The following is a 23,269-nucleotide window of genomic DNA, read 5'->3' on the forward strand; positions in this document are numbered from 1 at the left end:
TCTTTTCTCTCTCCATCCTCGAGAAGGACAGCCACGGCAGAAGCGGAGGACAAGGGTGGCCCACCCTCATCTTGCAGTTGCTGCAGCGGTGGGTCCCGTTGCGTCTGCCCGGCCCCGTCCCCATCTCCTTCAGCATTATTATTTTGGTTATTATTACCACTTGACTGACCCAACCCCTAACCCCACCTTGGCCTCGAGTTGGGTTAGTGGGATTTGGTTGGGGTCACCCGCTCGCTCGCTCGCCCATCGAATCGAGGCGACGACAAAGCCGCTCCACTCCATCATCCTTCCAATGCACGGTGAACCCACGTAAAAGCTCGATCGAGTGAGTTTTTGAGGCTGCTGATAGAAATAATAGAAGATAAAAACAATAATTGAAGAAGCTTTATTGTAGAAATGAAATAGTTTTAGCTTGAATCTATTAACATATTCCCTCTCCTATTTATACAGAAATCTTATCTTCTATCATGCCCCCGCAAGATGGTGCTCCTAACAAGGATACCAATCTTGGATCGATGCAAAGAATTGTTTACAAGCAAGAGGCTTCATGAGTAAAATAAGTGTAGATCGCTGCTGCTGCTGTGATTGCTGTTGCTGTGATGGCACAGGTGTTCCCTTCATTCTCCTTAAGTCTGCCGAATGTTGACAGATCAGCGAAGACTACCGCGGTGAGGAAGATGAGGATTGACCACGGAGCCTCTTAGGATTGCAACGGCATTGATCGCTAGCCGAAGGGTGAAGCTTCACTTTCCTCAGCGACGTTGGTCGCTGGCTGAAGGCAAGAGCGAAGCTTCGCTTTTCTCAACGACGTTGGTCGTGGTTGCGATTACGACGGCTGCGACGATAGAGAAGAAATCTACAGCAATGTTGCAGTGATGCTACTACAGCAAATGAGGAAACTGCAACAGAGGAGGAAGCTATAGCAGAAGAGGAAGGGTTGATGAGCGCAACACTAGAGATGCCGTAGCGGAAGGGAACGTACGTTGGCGCAAAGTGGCAACACCAATGATGAATTGGCAGCGAGAAGAGAGCTTGCTCTAGGCAAGCGGCTCTGATACCATGATAGAAATAATAGAAGATAAGAATAATAATTGAAGAAGCTTTATTGTAGAAATGAAATAGTTTTAGCTTGAATCTATTAACATATTCCCTCTCCTATTTATACAGATTAGGAGAAAGGATTTCCCTCAACAGAATAAACAGAATAGAGAGATTTCCTCATATAATTGGGGAAATCTTATCCTCTATCAAGTTGGGGAAATCTTATCTTCTATCAGCTGCACCATAATAAAGACAAGAATCCATTGTGTTAATTTGTTGGTTCTTTTATATGTGTTGTAGTTGAAATTTAGTATCGGCAGCTAATAATATTTGATAAAGAATATGACTTATTAGGTATTAGTCGTCCCCACGTATCCCAGCAGGTTCATTATTTTTCATCTAATTTACTATCTAAAATACGTCTCATATAATTCCCGACTAAAAATAATCCTTTCGATTTCACCAGTTGCTCCCAGAAATAGACAAGCTAGCTACCTTACCTACAAGTTGATTCCAACGTTTCAAAGGAGCATTGACCTCTTTTAATTCACACTCGTAATGCTGCTTTCAGAGAGGACGATTCCATTTGCTTAAGCGAAAGATGTAGCCAAAGCAAAGACCAAAGGGAAGAAAAGAGGAGAGAAGAAAAGAAATAAAGCGCCCTCCCATGGTCCTTTTTATCATGTGCAAAAAACAAAAGGCATAAAAGAAAGGAAAAGGAAGGGAAAAAAATATAACACTCATAATGTACTTTCGGGATACTAAACAAAGGGTTTGAATCATTTTAGTACCTAAACAACTCGGTGTAGATAGAGAATGTTCATAGGCTCGACTCTCTAACCACACATCAGCTGTGTGTAAAATGATAGCTTCGATAGCTATCATAAATGATGTGTGTAAAATTTTGGATTCTACCACCCCTCTCTCTCTCTCTCTCTCTCTCTGTTGATCTCATCGAGATGATTCTCTGAAGAGGAGCGAGTAAGGCGGTAGCGTGGATGTTATTCCTGTGACAGGCACAATCGTATGCAAGCAAGGACAGAATTGATGTGAGTTTTCATCATGCCTTCACGTACAACATGTGATCACTCCCCCATCTTTAATCGATGACCACTGCCACACCCTTTTCCTTTTCTTTTTTCTCCTTTTCTTACCCCCCCCTCTCTCTCTCTCTCTCCGTATAAATATATATGATCTGGGTCCCAGCTCCCTTTTCCAACTCGCGAGTTCCTCCGTCATGAAAACCGCTCGACCCTTGTACTACACCTCATCATTCACCGGCCTCACTTACCCGTTTAGTGATTGTTAGCGACGACAGAACCCCACTGTGGCTGCCTCCAGTCACAAGCCAGGCATTACACTTCTACCCCAGTCAAGGTTTAACATGTAATTTCGCCCTCCTCTCTCTCTCTCTCTCTCTCTCTCCATATATATGCATACCTCTTTCTTATGATTTCTCCTTTTGTGTACGCTACTTTCTGTGACCTAAGCCTCCCACGGTTTCTCGCATCGAGAGGACGACCGACATCGGCGCAAATCACGAGGCTCCGGTGTCGAAGATTGCCTGCCCGTTATCGGCCCATGGAAAGGCCTGCCACTGGCCCATGGAAAGGCCTACCACTGCCTCCGTGTCGAAGATTCCCTGTCAGGCTCCAGCCCCGCACGTGCCCACCTCCCTAGAAGACTATATATATATATATATATATGTGGAAGTCACAATGAGATTCTGCGGATAATATGATTCCGCTCCATAATTGAAAGAAGGATGGTATTATTTCAATTGAAGCATCAGCAGTGGAAACAACAATTCCTATATATGCTTTGGAATCGCAATAATTGTGGTGGGTTGCTTCTTCTCACAAATAACGAAATATTCGAAGGGACGGCGACACGTAATAATTTTGAGTTCCTAAAGGTACAGAGACAGTGATGGGTGTACCGAGGAGACCCGCGTAGATATCTATTGGTGTTTGTTCAAGTTAATTAGATATCTTCTTTTGAGACAGCGTTAGGTTTCTTGTTCCTTTTTTTAATAGACGGTTTGGATGGCACACTGACTTAAGTATGTGAGGATTCATAGGATTGTGTTGAACGACTTACTTGATGCCGTATATGGATGATTCCAGCACCAGAAACCGGGTGAGATGCTGTCGGCAACACACTCCCAGTGGTGAGTTCATCCTTCATCGATCCTCGCTCGGTTCATCTCCATAAATGCGGAACGCCCATGGTTTTGGTAGCGTCAACTCCCGTAACAGGCTTGTTTCCTCATCAGAAATCTTGAGGAAGGCAAATAAATAGTACGGCCATACAGATAAAGAATAGAGCAAAAGGCTTCTATTGATAACGACAGGCTAAAGATTTCTAATTTCATTTATCTACAAGGAGATTTGATTCACGTGTCGGCCATTATTATTTACTGGAATCATCACGACCAAAACAGTGGCCCATTGTGGATGACTATTGCCTTCTATGCTCCAATTCAATCACAAAATCGATAGAGGCACGATAATTAAGTCTCAGTTGTCAACAGCGAGCTCTAAATAATACAAATTAAGTGCTCTCGCTGTATCTGAACGGTTTTGTCTAGAATATATCTGTACGGTTTTGTCTAGTAAGCTCGAAAAAACGATAAACTTATAAGTCACTAGCACTCTACTCTTCAACCAATATAGCACTCCTATTCTTCAACCAATATGAAACTAAATATCAATATCAATACTCCTATCAATACTCCTAGAAGTCAAAGACTCATGAACCTCCTTCTAACACCATTTTAATAAGAATTATTCATTTTGAATATGCTTAATTTTATCCTTTTAGAACTTTTAAACCCCTAAAAACATCTTTGAGGATAAAGATAATGACAAGACTTCAAGTCACTACGCCTGTCTCCTTAATTATGCTGCATTTTGGACAATACAGATGATGAGCTGCTCCGATACCTTGGTTAGTTGGCTTAAAATTTAGCTGGACTGACCTATATTAGCTTGATTGACGTTAATTACATCACAGACTAAGAATAACATAAACTAAAGACAGATTATAAAAGATATAAAGCAAACACCATATAAAAAATTTAAAATAATGACAAGCATTTCAGAATTTTTATATCCATCTTGATGGTTTCAGCTGTACCTGTTTTTAATGACAACCTTTACCGATGACTCTCTGTGGGACAGGGCTGTTGGCCAGCACTATGGAGAGTTGTAGACACCTCAACTGACCCATTGTTTACCTTCATATTTATGCCTGAAGGCTCAATAATTGCTTGTCAACTAGAGATTGCATTTACTTAACGTAATGCATAGATGATGGGCTAAAAACTAGCCAGCTGATGAGATAATAGACAAAAAAAGGAAGACGTTGAGGAGATACCAGACAATGTGGAACAAACTTCTTTTTTGGTGAACGAGTTAGGATCAACCTGACGAATGATGGAGTACAATTTCATTCCCTTAAAAAAATACCTCAATGGAACATATTAGCAGCAAAAGATGTGAAGATTGGTTGCTACCATGTTGTAGAATATACACATGCATCTCGGTGTATAATATCACGTCCCCTTTGTTCAGTAGATGCTACAACAAATGTGGGTCAACAGTCAGAAATAGAGCAAGAACGAACCCATCACATAACTGAAAGCCGATACATTGGATTTTAGCACATGATGACTTCGTCTTCTAACTGTTTGTATGTACAAATATCGGTTCAAGGTTTACGACTTTACAACAAAATTTTGCAGATAGCAAGCAATCACCTAGAATTACCTGGTTTGTAAAAACTCCTTACTTCGTGCCACAAACAAAGCAATGTATCGGATGCATCTTCATTCCAACCACTGATGCTGAGTTTTGAAATATCCAGCAGTGTCTTCAGCCATTCTTCATGCAGAGTGGAAAACTGGGATCTTCCTTCACTTGACTTGAAATTCTGACTAATCGTCAGCTTCATTTTTTGACTGGCACAGCCAGCAGCTTGCACAACTGGTCTGGGAAGGCCTGCCATTAAAGCTACTTGTAGCCCATAACTCTCAGGGCAAGCTCCAGCAGCAAGTTTGTAGAGAAAGATAAGGTCTTGGTCCCCGTTGTAAGAGATCCCATCTTTTGGCCTAAAAGCACAGGCCATGTGTTGCAGACTCACACGAGGATGAGATGCAAATTCTTTAGTAAGTGGATGGTAATGGGTGGCAAAGAGCAATCGACAGCAAACCTTTTCCACAAGATGGCGAAATACCTGTTGAGGTAACACAGTTAAAATGTGTCATATCAAGGACACCGATAAAAACACAGAAATCTATAAATGGAATAGCACACTCGAGGATGTCGAAGAAAGATCCTTATATCAGTAGCAAATCTATAAATAAAAAATAGATTTGTAATGCAAAAGCAAAGGTACAAATTATGCTTTACAGATGGCAGTTTTACATATATGTTGTAGCACTTCAAATCATTCACATGTATGCTATCTTCATATTTATCTTCTTCGTGAGTTAGGTAAGTGCTATTTCCAAAAGCTTAAGCTAATAAGAGGTCAAAGGTCAACAAACTTTCTGCAAATGGACCATATACAAACGAATTAAATGGCATGTGAGACGAAGTGATGGAGAAAATAGCACCAAGTTCTGGAAACATCGACTTCATGATAATGACTTAAGTGACCATTATTCCCCAAAAACTTGGAATGGTCAAAAAGCAACCAACTTTACAGACTCAAAGCATAACCAGAGAAAAATGTATGGTTTTATCTGATCAGATATATCATTTTTATCTTTTCCTAGTCTCATGCTGTATAGGAAAATTAACAAACAAATACGATCGCATACTTACAGAATAAGCAATTGCATATCCATCAAATGTGCTTGTTCCTCTGCCGAGTTCATCAAGCAAAACAAGAGAATCTTTGGTGGCATTGCGAAGAACTGATGCAGTTTCTGAGCATTCAACAAAGAATGTACCTAAAATGGCCAATTTGAAATTTAGTACATGCAACATATCAACTTTGAGTAGGTTCATTAAGGACAGGAAGGGCACTGACTTTCGCCAGACATGATTCTATCAGTTGCACCGAGTCGTGTAAAAATAGTATCAACAGGAGACAACAGACATACTTCACAAGGTACATAGCAGCCCAGCTGCAAACAAGAATACATCAACAAAGTATGTTACTTTTTGTTGTTTCCTTTGACATCAACCTGCATACAGAGAGGATACAAACAAGTTAAACCATAACCTGGGCCAATATGACAGCTAGACAAGTAGCTCGCAGTAAAGTTGATTTTCCACCCATATTGGGTCCAGTCAACAGCAGTGCACGAGGATGGCAAGCCATGGAGTCTTCACCAAGATATATGTCATTGGGAACCAGACCATTCCCATTGTCTGCAACAGCATAGGGATGCCATAAACCCTTCATGTGAAGTATTGGTCCTGCATCATCTTGGTGTAGATTTGTTGAATAAGAATTAGCTTCTGAAAAAGTAGGCCTGCTCATGGGCCTACATGATGAAACTGTGACGGTAGCGAAAGCTTGTAGCACATCGATACGGTTGAGTGCATTTATGATATGAGACCACTCAGTAGCTTTCCCAGAGAAAAGCTCAACTAGAACAGCCAATGTTTCAGCATCTGAGTCTTTCACTTTGTGATCCTAGCAACATTAATAAAGTCAATATAACACCGCAATTCTACCCATATTTTGGTGTGATTATATGGCATATAGAGGAAGCTAAATGTATGAACGAATAAACTGTGCAATTAACCTATACAATAAAAAGAATGATAGCAAAAGCAAATTCTTAAAAACCATCAGAGACAAGTTTACAAGGTCTACCATGGGATTATAATAAGATTTTACTCATTGAAAAAACATGAACAAAATTTGAGGACAGAGAAGACATCTGATGAAAAAGTAAATGATGGATAACAGCAAAATCATTAGATCATTAGAGATTAATGGCCGTAGATATTTTTTTTAGCATTGTCACAGATCAGTATAAAATAGGGCACAAGACACTCATAAAAAACTGAGTGGCATCAAACTTATTACTGTCTCAAGAAAATCACTTCAAAATTCAGATCTATACCACATGCTTAGCTAACTTTCCCAATTCTCCATCTGATGCCAACTAAAAAGAACTTGCACAACAGCATGTACATGACAAACCTGGTAACGCAGAAAGTCATCATCCAAAGCTACTTCAAACTGGTGAAGTAGTTCATCAAGGCCACTGAGTGTTGGAAGATTTACAACCTTCGATAATGATATTATACCATGATCTTCTTTTTCTAAGGCATTTAACAAGTCTATTCCAATTCGAAGGCCTTTAACAAGAGACCCAAATGCTTTCACCTGAAAAAATGTGTATAAGCATAATTATTTTTGACTTGGTGTATATCAAATTCCTTGTACCATGAAAGCCTTAATTGTAATTGACACACACACACAGCTATAAACAAAGAACTGTAACATCATGAAAAGAATCAAAATATGATTGTATGCAAAGCATCTCCTAAACTAATTGCATTCCTAAGATGGATGCAGATATGCCTCTGGTATCATGATATGGAAAGAACATGACCTTGACATAATCAATATCATAGAGATTCCAATGCTAGCCACAAGCCATATACAAAATATTTACCAAGTAATTTTTCTATGGATGCCTTGCACCTTAGCTGTCATAGGTGCTATTGTAAACATTGCCATACCATCTGTGCCAATATATCTTCTTTCTTCCAATTATTATATTAATGATAACTTGTATCATCATTTACCTAGTTATAACAATAACTATTTGTACATGTAGTTGTTATGATCATGTTGTAATTTTCCATATAGACTTATTACTTCCAAAACCCTGTTCTAAATGGCAACATGTAGATTATTCGGTCAAACATGTTACCTGATCAAGATTTAACCAGATCAGTTTACACTGCATCATTAAAAAAATAAGAACTCTTCCATCAACAATTCTTCCTATTCAAAGTAGAAATCATTTTATGCCTCAAACGGAAGGGTTACCATTTGCATCAATCATCCACAGAAACAAATTAACTTTAACATCTCCAAAAATTTGAAAGATTTGATTTTATGAAAACCTTATCTACTGCAAGGAATCTATAGAATGAATAAACATAAGAAACATTATCGACATAATCAAGAAACTGTTCTCAATGGTTGTTCATTTTACAGATTTTACAGTACATTTTAGGAATCAAACACTGTCCGTTCCTATCTTGCATGATATCTGAATTCTGAGATAAGAAAAATATTAAAACCCACAGGAAAGATAATAGAATAAATATTACCCGCTGCTTCAGTACTCTTTCTCCAACAAATGGCAAAAGAAGTGTAGATGAAGAACCAACAGTGGATCTAACTCGTCCTAGTAATCGCTCAAGATCTGGAAGCCTACGTAGATACCCAACTATGATGGAAATAATCCCTGAATGCTTTATAAATCCGTCCACAATGTTGAGCCTATGATTGACATCAGTAACATCTTTGAGTGGATGGCAGATCCATCTTCTCAAAAGCCGCTTACCAGATGCAGTTATGCAGTGATCAAGATGCTTGTACAGTGTGCCTGGATTTACCATATGGAGACATAATAAGAAGACATTAAAAAAGAGTATCTTCATTGGAAAGGAAGAAATCTCTCAAGCAAAAATCAATGTCTAAGTAGGAGATTTGTCAGGTACCTGACAAGCTACCATCAATATTATTGCTGAAAATCTCAAGATTAAGCAGTGTCTGGCCATCCATCCTCAGACAATTTCTATATACATGGTAAGGTAAAAGTTCTCCATTACGTAAAGTATCATCAAGCTGGTCCACAAGAGGTCAAGAATCAGAATTCTAAAAGGCAATGATGAGGAGAGAGAACTACCCCACTATTGTTGCTGGTTACAGATGGCAAAAACTTTAATTGCACAGTTTCTATTTCATTATGAACAATCACATTGCACTATTAACTTCAATCATAAGCAAGTCAAATCAATCAGCCATTTTTATACAACAAAAAGGCATGCCATATAAAGAAATTTAGAACATGTTGCCAACCTACCATTAGCCTTGACAAGTGATCAATGAGTCCCCCAAGAGCACACAAAATGAGATCATGGTTCACAGAATAGTCGAACACCGAAGACCATGAACTAGAAGATCCTTTGAAGTATCCTCTAGAATTAATCAATTTCATAATTTCAGAGGCCGCAAGAAAATCTGCATTGGGTGTTGTGGGAGTCAATTGTGTTTTCATCGAACCTGCACTTGGAAGAGACATCAGCCTGATAGTGCACATTCTTTGGTTAAATATAATCAAGAAAAAGAAGCATAACTGATTTAGGATAGATCCTTCTCCACCATCCTACTCATGTCTAATGCTGCATCACTAGGAAAGCAAACTTTTCTAAGCATTTCCTCACAGAAACGTGCAGGATAGCTCCTTTTCTATTTTCTTTTGTTTAACATAAACCTGAAGCCCATCCGGGAACCTCCCAGGTAACTGATTGCACTGCTTATACTATTTTAACTGGTCATCACAATTAACTTTAGATGGATGACTTTTCACAATTAATTTTCCTTTATTTCTTCCTTCTAGCAGTTGACTTTCTTTAAGAAAAAATTCTGAGTATTTCTTTCTTATTCATTGGTTTCATCACTTTACCTGCTGAAGCATATTTTGTTAGTGTCATGTGAGTCTCTTTGGAAAGTCCTGCAATAATTCAGAATAGCGATTTTAAATTTTTAATCAGCCTAAATGATGGGTGGTTGGATGGGCGTGAGTGTAAGTGTGTCCATACCTGATCTTTCATAGATAATCTCCCTTGGCGAAATCTGACAAATTCAATAAATTAAATGTGTATACAAATTTAGAAGCATGAAAAAAATGGATGCAGAAACATACTCACTTGCATCAGCAAAGCACCCAATGCTGCAAAGTTTTCATCACAAATGGAACCCACCCAAAACTTCAAAGCAGCATAATCAAGGAAAGCAAATCCATAAATGGTAGAACCATTTCTAGACCCACAGTCTTGCTGAACAAGGATCATAAAGCAAGATTAGACATAGTAATGCTAACAAAATAGAAGTTGCAATATTACATACTTTGAATTAATATACATGAACAGAATACCATCTTCGGTGTCAGCCATAAGGCCCATAACTATGAGTCTATGAATGGATAAGATAGATACCATCCCAGGATAGACATTTGCCGAATGCAAAAGCATGTAGATGAAATTATATATATGTATATATATGCTAATTGATTCTTTGTTTGAGTGATTCTTTTCTTATGTTTAAGATTATTCAATATTTTGATATTCAAAATAACAACGAAGACAATTTAGAGAACAAAAAGGCTAAAGTCTGCAGTGGTAAAGCTCTACTTCAAATTCATCACACTGTTAAGTGATTAGTTAACTAACATCAGAAAGAACATGGTTGGGTTACAAAACAAATGTCGAACAAACTCAATGCTATATTCATAAACATGATTTGATGTTTTCATCACTCATCTAAATAGCAGCCTGGTGGCTGCAGTGGCAATGGCCACGGCAGTTTTAATTTCAGGTTGGGAGGCAGTGTATGTGGGGCATTGGTATATAGCTGAATGAGACTACGACACATCCTAATGGTTATTTGGCCCAATCTTCTATTTACGGCCACATTAAGAGATTCCCACTCTTAGATGTAATGAGTTGGAATTGCAACTTCTTCTACAAAACATTAGATATAACAACAACAACAACAAAACCGTAGGTCCCAACTATTTGGGATCAACTACATGAATCTTTTACCGCCATTGAAATCTGTAAATAAAAAATCATATGACTAATTAATTTTAGAATACTTAAATTTTTATTTATAGTTTTTATTAAAATCTTTTTAGGTCTTCTTCTACCTCTTCTCGTACTACTAACATTAATCATTTTACCTCTTCTGACTACCGCATTCGAAAGTCTCCTAAGGACATGCTCATATCATTTTAAACGATTTTCTCTCATCTCATCTTCTATCGAAGAGATAATCAATTATTCACGAATAAAAATATTTTTTTTCTAATCTTTCCTGATAACTCCACACATCCATCTCAAAATTCTCATCTTGACAACACAAACATTTTGTATATATTGTTCCTTAACTGCCCAACACTCATATCCACTAAGCATTATTGATCTTGCAACTGTCTTATAATTTTTTTTTAATCTTGAAGGTATCCGATGATTACATAAGACTTCTGACGTCCGTCGCCATCTTAACTATCCTGTTTTTATTCTATGAATAATATCTTCATCGATCTCTCCATCTTGTTAAATAATTAATCTAAAATACCTAAGGCCTTTACTTAAAGAGACTTCTTGTCCATCCAACTAAACAATATTCTCCCATCCATTCATAGAATCACAAATTATATTTTATATATTCAATTTTAATCATACTTAATCTAAAACATTAGATAAAGAAGTTTTAAAATATTTCCACTATACGCATTTATTCTTCACATTATGGAGTCTATCTATATTACTTGGATGTGAGGTATACATTAACATTTTAATATTAAGTCCTTATAAGGGCATGTAAGCCGATTACTTCCAAGAAAGAACATGACGTCTTGATATCATAAACAAAATGACTTAATAGAGCTTTTCCTATCTAGTACCTAACATCTACACTCTAATAGCCTAAAGCAATAGGACATAATTGAAACACAACAAGATACAGGTATTAATAATTCCTAATAATTAGTAGTAAAAAGAGAAAACAAGGAGCAAATCGTAAATAAATGACAATCAACATAATAGAGCTAATACAAATAACAAAAGGATGGCAGACCTCTTTCAAAGCAAGAAGGTGGACTGCTTCTAGTCCAATACTACCATCAATCGGAGTACATGGAGTGGATACACTAACAAGCTTTCTTTGAATGACCTGATGTTTAAAACATGTACCAGATGTTTAATGAATAACATTGTGTGAAAATTCATATGAATTTGTCTAACATTTAAGTACACAAATCCAGAAAGTTAAAGGAAGTGGAGTAGCACTTACAAACATGGTGCATGATCAATTGGAAAAGTCAAATTAGTCATGCAGCAAAAACAGTTGCAAAATACATAATTATTTGTCTTGCATTATTTTTTTTATTGCATAATTCAAAAGCCCAACTGAATAAGGAAAAAAAACAAAAAGAATATGAAGATTACTATGTCAAGTCACTCTTAAAAAATCACCATGGTTCCTGTGCAAGACAGTACATCAACAGCATCTGACACAATATTAGGCATGATTTTTAATCTCAGATACTGGGCCCAAACCCACCATTGGCCAATCCAGTATGGGCTTGGTTTGTACCAATGCACTGTGATTATCATGCTGTTTAGATAAAGTATCATGCGAGAGAGAGAGAGAGAGGCTCATGTTGTTTCGGTGTCGGTGCTATAGTTGAATCCCCAGTTGACAACTTACTATTTCAGTTCAGAAAGTTGAGTTTCGATTTCAAGTCTTGTTGTCGTATCAAAATGACACTCTGGTGCTCTAGCTCTAAGTCATAGAGAGACAGAAGTTATTGGCTCTACTATTCCTACCTTAGATACTCGGATATACAGATAGAAATGAGAAATTCCATGTTGCAAGCAATTCTTCAAGTTCAGTTCGAGGACTTGCAGCCGCTCGACGAAAGCAGGAATCGAAATTGATAACTAGAGTTTTAACCCTAAAAAACCAAAACAAATGAACCCGACCTGACCACTTGAGAGGGAGGGATCGGAAAATACCATTTAACACGTACTGGTCTGGCAAAATTAAAAACATTGGTCTGAGATCAGACGATTGAAACAGACAAATATTGACTTCAAGGTATATTTATTTTGTATATTATGTTAATAAAGTTCATCAATTTTAAATTTAAATAAACAACTTCCAGAACTGAAACACTTGACTAATCTACAAGCCTCTTAGGACACCTAGGTTAATGGATAAATCAAGATCAGGCAGTCAAGCTTTTCCTAAAAAAAATTGCCCTAATACAAAATTAGATTAGCCACCTTGTGTCTTTATTTTAAGCAACAGGAAGCTGCCAGTCATTCACAACCTGAATAATCATGAACAGAAATGAAAGCAAGGATACTCAAAATCTGTAGCAAGAAAACAACTCTCTAGTCCCAGTATTCAGTGCCAAAATTATATGAAGACACTGGATTTAATTGTATTGTTGCAATAGAATCATAAATTAATGAGAATAAGAAATCCCTGAAAAATATTTGATCAATTACTTGAACTTATTCCAATATTTTTTTTCCTTTTAAGTATAAGCTTGCAGATTTTTGCATTACAATATAGAGAGAAAATCAATCAGCACGGTTCATGTTGGTGCAATGTGCCACGAAACATTAATGGAACTCAAGCTATGGAAGTACCTACTCTAGGTACAAGACTAGGAAAAAGAGCCAGCAAAGATGCAGAATGCTAAATGTCAAGATAACAAAACAGAAGTGTTGGGAAGAATGGATATGGGTAAAAAATCATGCAAATAAAAATGAAAGAACTTCCGAACAAAAGGGCGGCTATGAAGTATTTACTAGCAGCTCATATAGCACAAGATAGAATGACTATAAACAACCCAGACTTTGCAAGATGAACAAAATCTAAATGTACAGTTCATGTTATGGATCATGACTCCTAATTATCTGAATTTTTCTATAATTCTCTTTGGTAATTGTTTTCCATAGTTTTATTCCATTCAAAATTTCCTCAAATAACAGCTTGAGTCAGGTTTTGAGAAATGGTGTTGTGTTTCTAACTCTAGGCTCTAAGGATTCCCTGGTATTATGCAATTAATTTTGGAAGTTGTTAATGCAGAATCTCACTGGTTGCTTTGAAAAAATTCCATCACAATGTATAATACTGCCGACCTATATGATGCTTTTGTTAACTAAATAGTTTTTTGTTGCCATAATATACATACCATCACTTTTTTCAAAACCAAAAGGGCAAAGGGCAAAAAAGGATTTAAAGCTTAAAAGCAATATATCACAGAAAATACATACAGAAGTTGCTCCTCTAGCTTTAGCTTGCTCTGAGGTTTCAAGCTGTTCCATTCGTCCAACTTTATACCTAGGATCAGAACACAAGTTACTAGCAAATTGCAGCTAACAACATCAACTCATATAATGTAACAGCAACATCATGCTAATTATTAGAAATGTGCTTTTTTTCAGGTTAACTAATATGTTACCGATTGAAAGCAACTGCGATACAGTCAGGTCTGTAAGTTTTCATGCATAATGCTTAAATCATATATTAACTGACACGAAGTAATTTATCCTAGAAACAAGTCAATGCTGCTATCAGGATCAGCAAGATGATCATCGTCAAAGCAGAAGTATTGATTTGTTATGTATTATTTGACCATTGTTATGACAAGAAATTGGACAGCAGGACAAGATTATGCTCTCACCCCCTAGCTGTGAGTTTCAAGACAGCATCATCTATCCCAGCCTCAGAAATACCAACCTGTTCAGTAAGAAGTAATATTAAACAATTTCCTGCAAGAAGTTGCTAGAAAAGTTAAAATCAGAACAACTGGCATGATACAAAATCCACACAAGCAAGAACATCATCAGTGGTCTACAGACTTTAATATCTTTCTACATGTCACATTTACTATCCTTAACAACTACCAATTTCCTGTTCTATCAGCACTCAAGCTTCTAACTTTATCCTTGGTAGATAACTGACAAGCCTCTCTGTATCCTTTATATGCTCCAAGCTGGAACTAAGGGCCTATGATTTGTCTCTTGAGTCTCAGCATGTTAGGCAGAAAAAATGTGCTACTACTCTAAATGGTTGGATGTAAATTGTTCAAGCATTCAGGTGAGAAATGTTAGACAGAAAATTATATTTAGTTAAAACAATGCAACTATAATATGATATTACTGAGGAACAGATAGATGGCTACAAAGATTCATGCATCTATTTACAGATATTTACATCTCTCAAAGGAGCTGGTAGTATGAATTAGCTTTGAATCTAACTTCCAACATAGAACAGTGTCATCAGGGCCTGACAAAAATAATGGGTTGAAGATTCCCGTGAATACTTTATTCACAAAATAAGGCTCGTTAAATGTGAAAGCAATGCCTTATCCCGCATTCCTATTTTATATCCCGCAACTCAATGATATAAAATGTGAGTATTAGGATACACTAAGAGCGAGATGAATTAATGTTACAATAAATCTTAATCATCTTTTCATTTCGATCAAGAAAACCATATATCTGAAATACTATCAATCGTAACGAATAAGAATTACCAAGTAAAGTAAATGATGATAAGTAAATAAATAATTATAAATAAAATTAATAGAATAAAAATAAATCAATTTATAGTAGTCTGATTTTTTAGATTTATATCTTCTATTAATTTCTCTTCTCGATGCCATTAGCTTCTACAAATGATTTTTCTTTCAATGGACGAAGATTGATTTTTTTTTTTTTTTTTTTTTTTGGACTTAGAAGAGAACCTTCACACGTACTCTTTTACGAAAAGTCTCTTGCCTTCTATCATATAGTATCATAACTAAACTTAAAAAGAAGGAAAAAAACTCAAACAATGCTGAAAAATAGAGTTGCAGTACTTCACAAACTCAAGAATATATGCTCCATCAGCTTAGCCTAAGTGAGATATTTATAGTGATAAAAGGTTTAAAAAATAAAAATAAAATTTTAAATTATCCAAATTTTAAAGTACGAACAATACTATTACTGATTTTGCACAATAATATCGAAATAATATTTAGAATGAAATCGTAATTCTAAACTCTATAAGCAAAGTTAAACCAAGCAGGAGAGTTTCTTCTTGTTTATAACTTGACACCTTTGATAATATTAAAACAAAGATAACAAATCAGATACCATAAGAGACCTTACATGTTTAGTAAAAATCAGCTACTTCACCATGTGCAGGACATAATTTGACATCTTTACCAATAGGACCATTCATGTTCACATCAATTATCAAGAAAGGCATCAAGAAGTCATAAAATGTATGAGCTCTCCAAAAATTTTATATTTCCTCTTCCCATTTTAGTGGTCCTTGTGAACTCAGACAGAAATGATCCTGTAAAACAAATATAGCAAGATATAGTAATCACTGGTTCGTATACTCCATTGTGGGAAGCATATCCCTCCAAGATTCTATAACTATAGGAGAAAAGATGACTTCACGTTCAGCAGAAGACAATAAAGTGGCTGCTGCAAATGAAGGTTTGTGAGCATTGATGGTCTTTCTAATGGAAATAAATTACTCCATTAGGTTAAACATCTCAAATGTTACACTCATCAACTCTTTTCTATATTTAACCATTTTGATGTTTAGAACATCTTGATCACTTACAATCGCTAGTCTTGCAATAAGAATCAAGTATTATTAGATAAAAGAGAAAAGCAAAAGCATGGCATATTGCATAATGATAAATCTGGTGAAATCAAGAGCGATGAGACATTATATGTCAGAACCTCCTTCTTTTTCATATTTCCGGATATAAATGCATGTCAATTTGTCAACAGCTTTTCACCGAGAAGTCACTAGATGTAATTTACCCATTTGCCCAATATTCTGAGAAAGTTTGTCAAATACCATGTTATTCTTGTCTTTCTCAGGCAAAGAAGCCCAGCCAAACAAATATTTGTATAAATGAAAATGCGGGCAGGATATCATAAAACAATATCAATATAATGCAGCATGGACAAATTTAAAGAGAAAATTGCACACAACAAGCTAGAAACAAGAGAAAGTTGATAAGGTGGCTAAATAAAAGGGTTTCCTAAAAAATAATTGATGACAATAATGGCAAACGAAAACTTGATCAGAATCTGTCATTTAAAAGAAAATAGAAGTTCATAATGAAAAGAAAATGAACTACTTCATGTTAAAGAAAAAAACAACATTTCAAATAAATAGGGACAAGAGAACAAGCATGTCTCTAAAATTGTGCAAGATTCAGTGAGGTTACCTGTCTGCATTTACCAACACCACTAATGGTCATTTTCCAATCAAGCTCTCTTTGTCCAATCTCAGCATCTAACTCATATAGCTCATAGAACTTGCCCTTGAATTTAGAAGTTGAACAGTATGATTTGTTAGCAACTTCTGAAGTTCCATCTAATGAAGTAGATAATATTAAAAAAAAATGCTAGATATAAATAACAGGACAAACTGAAAATTGATCGTTTTTCAAAATAAATAGTGACACATTCAAAACACCATGATAAGAGAACATGAACCCTCAGATTCCCCATCCAAGAATGCTTAGAAACCACAAGTTTAGAGATGAATAAAAAAAATTATGAATATGTCATCAAATAGGCTAACAAATTAAATGGATAAGTCTCACAAGAAAGATTATATTGGAAAAACTACAAAGTAGTATTACCAATCTCTTGAAATGAAAGATGATTAAAGACAATGCTCATATAGTTTCCATGTGATGATCAAGTTTGTCTTGTTTCAAAATACTGCTGCTCTTCTTAAATTAACATTGATGAAGCATTATTAATCAAATTAACTCTCTCTGTGGACACATTCATCCCCAACCAATGTTTTCTTTAATCACCTCCTTTAATCCCTTCTCTGTTCCTATCCCTCTACCCTCGATATAACTGTCAAAATAGCTTATTAGTGGCAAACAGCTTGCATAAGAATTGATCAAGATAAATCTAAAGTATAACTGTTTTAGCACATATTCAAATAAACTTCACATAATCGTAGATTTTATAGGAAGATACCACTTTAAAAAAGAGGACAACATCCATATATTGACATTTGACACTCCAATACTGCCTTTGAGATGCGGACATTTTCTTCAGTGCATCAGGTGGAATGTACAGGGTTCTCTTGTCATATAGTGGGTCACTTGGTCGTCTTCCATTCGCATCCCTAATATTGGAAGGATTGAGCCAGTCAAACTTGCTGCTTGCACTTTCACATACTTCTTCCTGAATGTGCTTTCCAACAACTGAGTCAAAATCTGACTTCAACCTTTTGCCAGAACCAACAAGAAGAGAACTCTGCTTGTCATTAAAATCAGTCAGACCATCCTGAACTCGCTTAAGACGAGGAACAAGTGGGCGTGTAGCTGGAGTTTCTGGTCCCAGAACATCTGAATCAGGTCCAAAATGCAGATCCATTCCATCACACTCTTCTTTAAATATTGAAGTATGTGTTTTTGAGTGCTCATCAGAAGGCATTTCATTTCTCACACGACTTTTTTCAGCAGAATTAGATTTAGAGTGACGTATAAAGGAACCACTGCCCTCTTGGTTCCTGTGAATCATAAAAGGACAAAACTCATGAAAAGCAACTTGAACTATGTAGCCTGATTAAACCAAAAAGAACTCAGACTTCAACAAAACTCATGAACAGCAACTTCAAATATGTAGCCTATTCAAACAAAAAAGAACTCGAACTTCACTGGGATTAACATGACCCATTACAACTAATGATTGCCTCCAGCCATCCTGAAGCAAAAACAATTAAATCTTCATACTGAAAACTGTTTATAAAACATTATATGATATGAAACAATTAATGTGCAAAGCATCATCATACCTATATGATAAATATGAATAAATATGAATGTTTGATGTCAGAAAATTGAAAAAAATACAAACCAAAATATTTCACCTTATCGAAATTTAAAGATTCTAATTTCAGGCTGCATATTAAGTCATCAATTAAATCATAAAGACACAATGTAAAATCTTAATGGTATCATACAAAACATATAGTGCTCTTTATTCTTCAAGCACATAAATGTAATGACCCAGGCCTAATGGGTTAACTGACCTATCAACTTTGTTTTTTGGTCTAAACCACTGACCAAAATACTTAAGCTGAAGTTGATAGTAATACACTCATCAGACCCTTATAAGTCAATCTTAATCTTGTCCACTTTCGATGTGGGACTAATCAGGGGTGTTACAAGCACCCCCACTCAAAGGCTTGACGTCCTCATCAAGGCCCAATATAACCCAGATCATGCCCTAGCATAGTGTGTGAGGCGTAGCCCAGTGGTGGCTCCACGCCGTGACGAGTCCTCTGACTTCGTCTACGGGTAGCCCTTTCATACTCGAGCCCCCTCACCATGCTCGAATACGGGCCTGATGGGCTAACTGGCCTATCAACTTCGTTTTTTGGTCTAAACTACTGACCAAAATGCTTAAGCTGAAATTGATAGTAGTACACTCATCAGACCCTTATAAATCAATCTTAATCTTGCCCACTTTCGATGTGGGACTAATCAGGGGTGTTACAAGCACCCCCACTCAAAGGCTTGATGTCCTCGTCAAGGCCCAATATAACCCAGATCATGCCCTAGTATAGTGTCTGAGGCATAGCCCAGTGGTGGCTCCACGCCGTGACGAGTCCTATGACTCCGTCTACGGGTAGCCCTTTCCTACTCGAGCCCCCTCACCATGCTCAAATACTAGGTCGGCTCTGATACCAAATGTCATGACCCGGGCCTGATGGGCTAACTGGCCTATCAACTTCGTTTTTTGGTCTAAACCACTGACCAAAATGTTTAAACTGAAGTTGATAATAATACACTCATCAAACCCTTATAAGTCAATCTTAATCTTGACCACTTTCGATGTGTGACTAATCAGAGGTGTTACATAAATGTGGAACTTTTAACTGTTATTTCAGTTGTAATACCACAGTAGCCTTCCCGCGTTGCTTTGTTTTCCAATCGTGCAAATTTTGGGTCATCTGGATGCTAAATAACTATAAGTGTATGGAATGGATGTACTTCTGGAGTGCAGTAACTTTGTTTCAATGTGATGCAAAACATAGTGCTGCTAATTCTTAAGATAGTCATGACCCATCTACATCTAATAATTGGGTAAGCAACAATCTTAAATAGTAAACTATTAAACAAGACAAAGGAACCAATAAGACAACAGCAGACCAAATTAGACAAGTGGCACACACTTCTGACTGATTACCGTGCAAACACAACTAGATATGCACCATCTGCAGTGTTTCACATCGGAGATGTAAAAGGGCGGTGCATGATTTAGCCTATTTTTTGGTTATATGCTACCAATCTTCAGTTGTAGAGCAAATCAGATCACAGCTAAGAACACGTTCAGCACTCTAGGGCCTACTTTCAGGAGGGAAAGAGGGAAACCCGTAGATCCTCCAAGTTGTGATCATAAGGATAAGCTACTTTGCAACAGCTTGACAAAAAAATAAGAGGTTCTTCTGATTGAGAACGATATGAAAGAACATAAAGCCCGATTGAGCTAACCGGTGTCACAAGGTACAGATAAAGCATCAAACAACCTGGGCAAGAACAACAACTAAAGAGTTCACAATCAATATTATAGAAAACCCTAGATTGACGAATAAGTCGAACTCATACCCCTTTCTGAAGCCCTCGGATTTGTCTTCTTTCACGAACTTGCGCATGACACTCGAAAAAGGGCTAGCGCTGCGGCTGTCATCGCCTTTGATCTCCGGGGCCCCTGCCGGGAAGATTTGGCAGCAGGGCTTCTCGGGCGGAGTGTCCGTTCCTCGAATCTCTGGAAAGCGTTCATCGGAGGGCTTCTCTGCCCCCGCGGAGCCGAAATGCGGGCCTGGCAGAACGTCGGACAAGGGCGAAGGGCCGTCGCACCTTCGGTTCTCCGCCGAGGGTTTTTTGAGGAAGGCGAGGATGGACGTTTGCCGCTTCTGCATCGTCCTTCGTGCGGCGAGGAGCTAAACAATTAGAATTGGAGACACGACTCGTTATGTGATACTTATACGGGAAGATAGGTTTGGCGCGAAATGAATTTTCCACAACAGAGAGGGAACCAAAAGATAATAATTTTGCAAATATGCCCTCAAAACGGTCATATCTGTGTAAATGCCCTCAAAACGGTCATATCTGTGCATATATATATATATATATATCCATCATATTTGTAGTAAAAAGAATATTATTTTTTAATACTAATAAATTTGAGATTACAAAAAATAACGAATCAACCTATGTAATTTTTCAAAGCCTTGGCTTTAGCCACCCGAGAATCTCCCTACAAATATTTTCACACCAACTTTAGTCATTAGCTGACATTTAATCGTAGAATCAATGTGAAACATAATTTGACATTTGTTTGACACAAAAGAAAACCAACATAGTAGGAGGTGTCCCTCCACTCGATTTCACATTGCATGGGGCTATACAAGTCAGTGCTGCACCACAAAAACCTAAACGGGCCAACCTATAGGAGGCGTACTAGTCGATCGCCCGCTCAATCGTATTGCTGGAGATACTAGCAATTATTATCAATTATTGTACCCCTCGATTGTCTTCGTAAATATAAATATTGATTTCTTATTCCGATAGAATACATCAAGAGAAACACATTTGCACTAACTTAACCATCGGATGAGTCAAGTCGAGAATCTCCCCCCGTTGTTAATATATTGTGCAAGATCTAACACACGATTAAGAATAACTAGACTCCAACTCAAGACCCCCTTGAAGGCCCAGTCAACACTTCGAGGCCGACCTCACTCTCTCATCATTCTTTCATTGAGAAATCATTTGGACAACATTACGCTTTTATGATTAGATCAAGTTATATCGACTCTTAGGCCACGACATAAAATGTGCATAATATTTTTGGCGTTAGAATGAGGGCTATGAGCCATTAGCTCTCGAGAGCACTGATAAGAATATTTAGTCTCACATTAGTTGAAGAGCAAGGGAACCAAAGACTTATAAGCCATCCGGATCACTTTTACATTTATAGATCCATTTTAAAGTTTACATGTCTCAAAATAATGATCAAATATTGACTTATTATATTGGCACTAGAAAGTGAGTCATAAGCCTCGACTTAAGAGCGCTGATAAGGCTCTGATTTTTTTTTTTTAGACTCACGCGTCACTCTTACCCTCAAAACTATTTTTTTTTTTAGACTCACGTGTTACTCTTACCCTCAAAGATCTTGTTTTTAGACTCACGAGTCCGGACTTCCGTATTTACCGGTTTACCGGTTTGTGAAAACACGTAGTTCAACATTCTTATCAGGATCATAAATATATTATGCTATTGCTACTCTGTTCATACATCAAGAACAATGGGCGGCATCACACTGTAACGTAAGCACGCAATGTACGATCTCCTCTACGTTCCGAGGGCAAGACTATTAGTCTGTTTATTCTCCGGCGCCGATTAGACAATGCAATCATTGGAAAACGGTGACAACAGCGGATTTGCGATCGATGCCTACAGCATCACGCGACGAAAAGCCGCGGTCAGATCGGTGAAGGCCCTGAGAATGTCCTTGTGGACGCTCTGTTCGTTGAGCTCCAGATAGCAGAGGAGAAGCTGCTCCATAAACTCCCAATCCAACTGGTCATCCGCGCCCCCCGCATTGTGCGCCTCCATCATCTCCTGCATTGATATCAGGAAATCATGGCAGGGATCCTTGGAGAACGTGATGACTGCGGTGCTGTCGACGCTGACCATGTCGGATTGACTGGTGGAGCTAGCCCGGACTTCCTCCACGAGGGAGCTGGCCGCGGTGGGGGGCACGAAGAAACGCTCGGAAGCACGGATGACGTGCGGCGGCGGCCAGGTCAACCGCGGCGAGATGTCGGTGGGCTTGGAGATGTAGTAGGCTCGGCAGATGTCCTCCTCGTCGTCGTCAAAGTTTATGGCGGCGGCAGTCCGGTCGTTCTCGCTGTCGGAGGACGTGTTGATTAAGCACTTTCTGCCTGACAAGAGCCACAGGCAGATCGAAGGCTTGGATAGCGGCTTACTTAGTCTGGCGAAAGAGCCGTAACGAGATCTCTCGGTAGCTTTCTTCCTTCCCATTCCTTTTCTCTTCTCTTCTCTTGAGATATCTCATGCGGGATCGCGTCAAGTGTATTTATCGAGGAAACGGCATTGAAAACAAGATCGGAGGAGCAAGATGTAGCTGGAACAGATCATTTGCTCCTGGTTCGAGGTGCAGATTCCGGGCGCCTCTTGTGCTTCGAATAGCATTAAGGAATGGGAGTTATGGTGAATGGTCGTTCTTTAGAACTTGATATGGTACGGGGATTAATGCGTGATACGTCGAGAACGCAGAATAAGGAAAATTGTAATGACTTGTGGGGTATCAGGATCAGATTTGCTTCTGGTTTTGGCAGAGATTTTAGGCATTTGGGTTGTACCATCAAG

The 23,269-nt window shown here is 37.7% G+C and overlaps 2 protein-coding genes across 3 annotated transcripts; both read right to left on the reverse strand.

The window, feature by feature from the left end:
* Positions 1-4,440: 4,440 nt before the first annotated feature.
* Positions 4,441-20,805, reverse strand: LOC135643003 (DNA mismatch repair protein MSH7-like). 2 transcript variants are annotated; one of them, XM_065159497.1, is made up of 18 exons: positions 20,477-20,805; positions 17,838-18,375; positions 17,066-17,161; positions 14,510-14,565; positions 14,100-14,166; positions 11,887-11,982; positions 9,957-10,085; positions 9,849-9,882; positions 9,713-9,760; positions 9,110-9,309; positions 8,745-8,871; positions 8,352-8,629; positions 7,207-7,392; positions 6,274-6,690; positions 6,079-6,175; positions 5,871-5,998; positions 4,812-5,277; positions 4,441-4,622 (listed from the first exon to the last, which is right to left on the reverse strand). In XM_065159497.1, the coding sequence occupies exons 1-18, from the start codon at positions 20,788-20,790 to the stop codon at positions 4,555-4,557; spliced, it is 3,345 nt and encodes a 1,114-aa protein (XP_065015569.1). In that variant the 5' UTR covers positions 20,791-20,805; the 3' UTR covers positions 4,441-4,554. The 2 variants fall into 2 exon arrangements, with proteins under 2 accessions (XP_065015569.1, XP_065015570.1); XM_065159498.1 differs by lacking the exon at positions 4,441-4,622 and having other exon boundaries at positions 4,653-5,277.
* Positions 20,806-22,330: 1,525 nt separating this feature from the next.
* On the reverse strand, positions 22,331-22,921 carry LOC135643789 (transcription repressor OFP14-like). Its single transcript, XM_065161145.1, has one exon. It carries the CDS (start codon positions 22,919-22,921, stop codon positions 22,331-22,333), a length of 591 nt encoding a protein of 196 aa, XP_065017217.1.
* Positions 22,922-23,269: the final 348 nt, after the last annotated feature.

This window comes from Musa acuminata, chromosome BXJ3-7 (assembly GCF_036884655.1).
Source record: "Musa acuminata AAA Group cultivar baxijiao chromosome BXJ3-7, Cavendish_Baxijiao_AAA, whole genome shotgun sequence".
In the NCBI taxonomy this organism is placed as follows: domain Eukaryota; kingdom Viridiplantae; phylum Streptophyta; class Magnoliopsida; order Zingiberales; family Musaceae; genus Musa; species Musa acuminata.